Raw genomic sequence first — 7,515 nt, forward strand, 5'->3', positions numbered from 1 at the left:
TAAATCATGTTTTATAAGTTTGTCATATGTTTTTCATATGAACATTCAATTTTTAAAAGTAACTAGTATCTATAGCAGTCAGATGAATATACTGTAGTGTAAAAAGTAAAGAGTACAATATTTCCCTCTGAAAGGTAGTGGAACAGAAGTATAAAGTTAAGCATAAAAAGGAAATAACCAAGTAAAGTACAACTTCCTTCAAAACTGTACTTAATGCATTACGTAAATATACTTTTTTTTCAGTGATAATAAAAAAATGATATAAATATTATTAAACGATAGGTCCTCTAAAAACCAGACTTTTTTGTTTCATAGCAAGAAAGAGAGGGAAAGTTTCCAAGTACGCCGGTGGGATGGGGCAGTAGAGGTGGGGGCTGGGGAATTCCAGTGAAAAGCCCGATTGTGATGAGAGCTTCCAGGAAAACTGAACCAGGCCGGTGAAATGTATAAAAACAGGCCCCTCAGCACATAAAAGTCAGTATCATCCCGTCCTTAGATACGCTGAGACTAAAGAAATACTAAGAGTCTTCTGTAGGTTATCACACATACAACTAAAAATGGTGAGTGAACAGGTATCAATTCATTTCTTCTCAATTTCAATTAAGTTCTCTTTAATGCAAATTCCTTTATTATGTGCTTGTAGTCAGTGATGCCTCTATGGTGTCAATTCATCTTTTCCTTTCTACTTTTTAAAAAAATTTTTTTTTTTTTACAGAAGTTCTGCTTTGGATTACTTGACACCCTTGTTTCTAAGACCTCTACCTCCTGGATTCGCTTGACCTTTCTTTGTTCAAGTATGTAAATTGAATGCAAACAGGACCTTTTATTCTAGATATGACTTTTTAAAAAAATCCTTATTACAATCTAATAAATGTCTCTGTCCTCCATCCTCAGTGCTGTGCATGTGGACTAGTGTAGAGTGCTGGTCCTACTTCTACTCTAACACCACCATGCCTTGGGATGAAGCTAGAGCCTGGTGCCAGGAGCACCACACAGACATGGTTGCTATCCAGAACCAGGAGGAGATCAAGTATCTCAACACCTGGCTGCCCCAGAAAGTCGGTTACTACTGGATTGGGATTCGCAAGATCAATAACATCTGGACCTGGGTAGGGACCAACAAGTCTCTGACAGCAGAAGCAACCAACTGGGCAAGAGGCGAACCAAACAATGGCAAAAACGGACTAACTAAGGGCATGAGTGAGGATTGTGTGGAGATGTACATTAAAAGGCTGAAGCAGTCAGGCAAATGGAACGATGAGAGGTGCTTGAAGCTGAAGACCGCTCTGTGCTACACAGGTGAGCAAAAGTTAGGGATTAGGATACAAGAGGTGCTCATTTTAGCTGCACTGTTTTTGTAACCTTGTTCAAGTTTTTTTTAAAGAAAAACTCAGAGAAATAGTTATAACAAATTTTGCAAGCTATGTGAAAGTACTTTTTCTTTCCCCAGCTGCCTGTAGGAACGACTCATGCCACTTTGGAGACTGTGTAGAAACCATCAACAGCCACAAGTGTGTCTGCTTTGAAGGTTTTAGCGGAGAGAAGTGTGAGAAAAGTAAGAAAATACACTGATGTTGTACTTTGTAGTTAAACGTTAAGTTTACATTGAAGTCACATACGGCCAGGACCTCATGTTTAATTATGTCTTGTTTTCTTTGTTGGCAGTTGTTAAGTGTAACAAAGAGAAGGTGACCCCCCCTTACAAGGGAAGTGTAAACTGCACTCATAAGTATGAAGACTTCTCCTACGACTCCTTGTGCCAGTATTCCTGCGAGGAAGGATACCAGCTAAATAGGAAAAAACCCCTGACATGTACTGCCTCAGGAAAGTGGTCAGAGCAGCCTCCTGCATGTGAATGTAAGTACATAAATGAAGTGATGTGATATTGACCAATACAACTTTGATTTCAAGTGATCGCATTCAGAGCAACAACATTTTATCATCACCATGGTGGAGCCCGCTGTAATGTGTTCTTGATGGTCCTGTCGTCCACAGTGGTTCGGTGTCAGGAGCTGACTCCTCCAACCAGAGGATCCATGAACTGCTCTGATCCTCTGGGCCCCTCCAGTTACCAGTCCACCTGTGTGTTCACCTGTGATGAAGGCTATGTTCTCAAAGGTTCCCCGTCTAACACTCTGCAATGTGAAGCGTCAAGAAATTGGAATTCGTCTCAGCCGGATTGTGTTGGTACGCACATATTTTTATGTTTTCACCATTACTTTACTGCTATTTTGTATTCTGGCCTGTTATTAAAAGGCTGCTGTTGACCTCTTCTGTACCTCCCCGTGTTTGCAGCTGTTCAGTGCCCTGCTCTCCAGAAGCTAGGGAATGGCATTGTCAGCTGTGGAGATGATGCAGATATGAGTTTCAGCTACGGAAGCACCTGCAGCTTCAGCTGTGCCCCAGGCTACCACCTGGTGGGACCGAGCAAGGTGACATGCACGTCAGCAGCTGAGTGGAGTGAGAAGATGCCTCACTGTGAAGGTGAGGGTGCACTTTAAGTCAAATCCAACCACCTTTGTACAATAAGAGGAGCCTTCTTATACCGTGCCTTTACACACATTTTATATATGTTTTACATATATTACACTTGTTTTCCCTTGTTAGCCATCACTTGCCAGAACCCAGAGGGAGAAGATCACCTGATCACCAACTGCAGCCAACGTTTGAATGACCTGCGGCCAGACTCCACCTGCAGCTTCAGCTGTGCCCCAGGCTACCACCTGGTGGGACCAAGCAGGGTGACATGCACGTCAGCAGCTGAGTGGAGTGAGAAGATGCCTCACTGTGAAGGTGAGGGTGCACTTTAAGTCAAATCCAACCACCTTTGTACAATAAGAGGAGCCTTCTTATACCGTGCCTTTACACACATTTTAGATATGTTTTTCATATATTACACTTGTTTTCCCTTGTTAGCCATCACTTGCCAGAACCCAGAGGGAGAAGATCACCTGATCACCAACTGCAGCCAACGTTTGAATGACCTGCGGCCAGACTCCACCTGCAGCTTCAGCTGTGCCCCAGGCTACCACCTGGTGGGAGTGCACACTATTCTCTGTTCTAAGGACGGACAGTGGACCTCCACCCCACCAACCTGCACAGGTAGGCCTATACACACTTACCCATTTTGCCTGCACTTTATTTGCATGCTCAAAGGTTTTGAGGCAGCAGAAGTATTACATCGCTAAAATTAGATCTCCTTTATCACTATGTGATGATGGTCAGAGCAGCCTCCTGCACGTGAATGTAAATACATAAATGAAGTGATGTGATATTGACCAATACAACTTTGATTTCAAGTGATCGCATTCAGAGCAACAACATTTTATCATCACCATGGTGGAGCCCGCTGTAATGTGTTCTTGATGGTCCTGTCGTCCACAGTGGTTCGGTGTCAGGAGCTGACTCCTCCAACCAGAGGATCCATGAACTGCTCCGATCCTCTGGGCCCCTCCAGCTACCAGTCCACCTGTGTGTTCACCTGTGATGAAGGCTATGTTCTCAAAGGTTCCCCGTCTAACACTCTGCAATGTGAAGCGTCAAGAAATTGGAATTCCTCTCAGCCGGATTGTGTTGGTACGCCCAAATTTTTATGTTTTCACCATTACTTTACTGCTATTTTGTATTCTGGCCTGTTATTAAAAGGCTGCTGTTGACCTCTTCTGTACCTCCCCGTGTTTGCAGCTGTTCAGTGCCCTGCTCTCCAGAAGCTAGGGAATGGCATTGTCAGCTGTGGAGATGATGCAGATATGAGTTTCAGCTACGGAAGCACCTGCAGCTTCAGCTGTGCCCCAGGCTACCACCTGGTGGGACCGAGCAAGGTGACATGCACGTCAGCAGCTGAGTGGAGTGAGAAGATGCCTCACTGTGAAGGTGAGGGTGCACTTTAAGTCAAATCCAACCACCTTTGTACAATAAGAGGAGCCTTCTTATACCGTGCCTTTACACACATTTTATATATGTTTTACATATATTACACTTGTTTTCCCTTGTTAGCCATCACTTGCCAGAACCCAGAGGGAGAAGATCACCTGATCACCAACTGCAGCCAACGTTTGAATGACCTGCGGCCAGACTCCACCTGCAGCTTCAGCTGTGCCCCAGGCTACCACCTGGTGGGACCAAGCAGGGTGACATGCACGTCAGCAGCTGAGTGGAGTGAGAAGATGCCTCACTGTGAAGGTGAGGGTGCACTTTAAGTCAAATCCAACCACCTTTGTACAATAAGAGGAGCCTTCTTATACCGTGCCTTTACACACATTTTATATATGTTTTACATATATTACACTTGTTTTCCCTTGTTAGCCATCACTTGCCAGAACCCAGAGGGAGAAGATCACCTGATCACCAGCTGCAGCCAACGTTTGAATGACCTGCGGCCAGACTCCACCTGCAGCTTCAGCTGTGCCCCAGGCTACCACCTGGTGGGACCAAGCAGGGTGACATGCACGTCAGCAGCTGAGTGGAGTGAGAAGATGCCTCACTGTGAAGGTGAGGGTGCACTTTAAGTCAAATCCAACCACCTTTGTACAATAAGAGGAGCCTTCTTATACCGTGCCTTTACACACATTTTATATATGTTTTTCATATATTACACTTGTTTTCCCTTGTTAGCCATCACTTGCCAGAACCCAGAGGGAGAAGATCACCTGATCACCAACTGCAGCCAACGTTTGAATGACCTGCGGCCAGACTCCACCTGCAGCTTCAGCTGTGCCCCAGGCTACCACCTGGTGGGAGTGCACACTATTCTCTGTTCTAAGGACGGACAGTGGACCTCCACCCCACCAACCTGCACAGGTAGGCCTATACACACTTACCCATTTTGCCTGCACTTTATTTGCATGCTCAAAGGTTTTGAGGCAGCAGAAGTATTACATCGCTAAAATTAGATCTCCTTTATCACTATGTGATGATGGTCAGAGCAGCCTCCTGCATGTGAATGTAAGTACATAAATGAAGTGATGTGATATTGACCAATACAACTTTGATTTCAAGTGATCGCATTCAGAGCAACAACATTTTATCATCACCATGGTGGAGCCCGCTGTAATGTGTTCTTGATGGTCCTGTCGTCCACAGTGGTTCGGTGTCAGGAGCTGACTCCTCCAACCAGAGGATCCATGAACTGCTCCGATCCTCTGGGCCCCTCCAGCTACCAGTCCACCTGTGTGTTCACCTGTGATGAAGGCTATGTTCTCAAAGGTTCCCCGTCTAACACTCTGCAATGTGAAGCGTCAAGAAATTGGAATTCGTCTCAGCCGGATTGTGTTGGTACGCACATATTTTTATGTTTTCACCATTACTTTACTGCTATTTTGTATTCTGGCCTGTTATTAAAAGGCTGCTGTTGACCTCTTCTGTACCTCCCCGTGTTTGCAGCTGTTCAGTGCCCTGCTCTCCAGAAGCTAGGGAATGGCATTGTCAGCTGTGGAGATGATGCAGATATGAGTTTCAGCTACGGAAGCACCTGCAGCTTCAGCTGTGCCCCAGGCTACCACCTGGTGGGACCGAGCAAGGTGACATGCACGTCAGCAGCTGAGTGGAGTGAGAAGATGCCTCACTGTGAAGGTGAGGGTGCACTTTAAGTCAAATCCAACCACCTTTGTACAATAAGAGGAGCCTTCTTATACCGTGCCTTTACACACATTTTATATATGTTTTACATATATTACACTTGTTTTCCCTTGTTAGCCATCACTTGCCAGAACCCAGAGGGAGAAGATCACCTGATCACCAACTGCAGCCAACGTTTGAATGACCTGCGGCCAGACTCCACCTGCAGCTTCAGCTGTGCCCCAGGCTACCACCTGGTGGGAGTGCACACTATTCTCTGTTCTAAGGACGGACAGTGGACCTCCACCCCACCAACCTGCACAGGTAGGCCTATACACAATTACCCATTTTGCCTGCACTTTATTTGCATGCTCAAAGGTTTTGAGGCAGCGGAAGTGTTACATCGCTAAAATTATCTCCTTTATCACTATGTGATGGTTAAAGTAAATTCTTGGTGTCTTCTGCCACATCAGTGAGATGCCCGTTGCTTGAGGCTCCTGAAAACGGTCATGTTAACTGCTCAAGCAATGAGCCAGTGTACAACTCACAGTGCTCCTTCACATGCAATCAAGATTACTCAATTGATGGACATGACCTGCTGACCTGTGATCGTCATGGCAATTGGACTGGAGAGAAACCCACCTGCCAAGGTAAAACAAACAAAAAAGATCAACTGTTAGAGGAAATCTAATACAATACAATGTTAAAATGCATTTTTGATCATTCACATTTGATAATGTTTCCACAGCTCCCCCATCTCCAGTCATTGCCATTGCTTCTAGCGTGGCAACAGGGGGCACTGTCTTATCTGGTCTGTCTGTGGCTATGTGGATCCTGAAACGACTGAAGCAGAAAGCCACCAAGTTTGAGCTGAGCAGGTTCGATGAGCATTCATCACTCTTAAATTGTACATTTTTCTTAAAAGACGAATTGTTGAATTGCAGTGCTCATCTTCTTCTTTTGTCTTTTCTTACAGCAACTCTGACATTGAGGTCCCTCCACAGGTCTACAAAAACAGCATTGACAGCCTCATATAAAACACCATCATATTCTTCCGAGGCAACGACGGGCAACTGTATATGTCTTTAACATAACTGCATGTGAATTACCCTTCATAGCATAAACAATATTAATAATTTACATTGATATACAACTTGGTAACAGAAATATATCCAAAACCAGTCTGTCAGAGCTATCAATGGTGAAAGGAAATGTGTTTTTTTAGACCTTTGCATTTGATGGTTGTATTATGTTTTGTTGAATTTCATGACTGGATTTCATGATTTGTTCTGTAACGTTGCTCTGATATTTATTTCCTCCCAAGGGGAGTTTTATATTGAACACATTGTTCAACAGCTTACTGGACATGCTGGAAAGGTGGCTCTATTCATGTTATTCTAAATGTTACATAACATTGTGAGTGGATTGCCAAGTCATTTCAGAACTGTGAAGAATTTCAATGTATGTATTTCAGTATTTATGTACTATTTATTCAAAAGGTGCTTATTGCATTGGCAATGTTCATTCATATTTCTGTATGTTTAAAGCAGTGTTGATTTTTATTCACAATAAAATTTCAAACCACCATTTGCTTTTGAACATTTTTTATGCATCTCCTTTATTATGGCCTATAGCTACTATTAAAACAATAAAAAAAAATTGTCAGTCATGATAGTACACTTATGTTTTACCACAAAGGTTCAGGCATCAACACACAACACTAGCCTATTCCCACACTTTGAGCAGGGACATTTATGCTGGCACTGCAGGACATTGTTGTGTTTTTTTAGGAGGAAGAACCATTTTCCAAGTACAATATAGACCTCTTAGGTGTTTCTGCAACCTTCCTTGCAATAGTCAAGACAGAGATGAATAGCTGAATAACAGTGAGAGGTATACAAAGGAGGAAACGGCTGTATTGCTGGGGTAATCTGTTTTACAGATCATCACCATTGTTTC

The 7,515-nt window shown here is 43.8% G+C and overlaps 1 protein-coding gene across 3 annotated transcripts; it reads left to right on the forward strand.

Annotated features, from left to right (window-relative positions):
* Positions 1 to 418: 418 nt before the first annotated feature.
* sele (selectin E) lies at positions 419 to 7,143 on the forward strand. 3 transcript variants are annotated; one of them, XM_038716035.1, is made up of 20 exons: positions 419 to 560; positions 716 to 794; positions 895 to 1,299; positions 1,451 to 1,555; positions 1,666 to 1,857; positions 1,996 to 2,187; positions 2,296 to 2,484; positions 2,608 to 2,793; positions 2,917 to 3,102; positions 3,385 to 3,576; positions 3,685 to 3,873; positions 3,997 to 4,182; positions 4,306 to 4,491; positions 4,615 to 4,800; positions 5,083 to 5,274; positions 5,383 to 5,571; positions 5,695 to 5,880; positions 6,030 to 6,206; positions 6,305 to 6,434; positions 6,533 to 7,143. In XM_038716035.1, exons 1-20 carry the CDS (start codon positions 558 to 560, stop codon positions 6,591 to 6,593), a joined length of 3,411 nt encoding a protein of 1,136 aa, XP_038571963.1. In that variant the 5' UTR covers positions 419 to 557; the 3' UTR covers positions 6,594 to 7,143. The 3 variants fall into 3 exon arrangements, with proteins under 3 accessions (XP_038571963.1, XP_038571966.1, XP_038571964.1); XM_038716038.1 differs by having other exon boundaries at positions 2,608 to 2,715; positions 3,025 to 3,102; XM_038716036.1 differs by having other exon boundaries at positions 526 to 560; positions 719 to 794.
* The last annotated feature ends 372 nt before the right edge of the window (positions 7,144 to 7,515 follow it).

This window comes from Micropterus salmoides, unplaced genomic scaffold (genome assembly GCF_014851395.1).
Source record: "Micropterus salmoides isolate LMB-PRFRI ecotype aquatic unplaced genomic scaffold, ASM1485139v1 Ms_hic_scaffold_13, whole genome shotgun sequence".
NCBI lineage: Eukaryota > Metazoa > Chordata > Actinopteri > Centrarchiformes > Centrarchidae > Micropterus > Micropterus salmoides.

Coding starts and splice junctions, on each gene's coding strand:
- sele (XM_038716035.1), top strand. Junction 5,881..6,029: donor CACCCCACCAACCTGCACAG/GTAGGCCTATAC, acceptor CTGCCACATCAG/TGAGATGCCCGTTGCTTGAG. Junction 6,435..6,532: donor ACCAAGTTTGAGCTGAGCAG/GTTCGATGAGCA, acceptor CTTTTCTTACAG/CAACTCTGACATTGAGGTCC.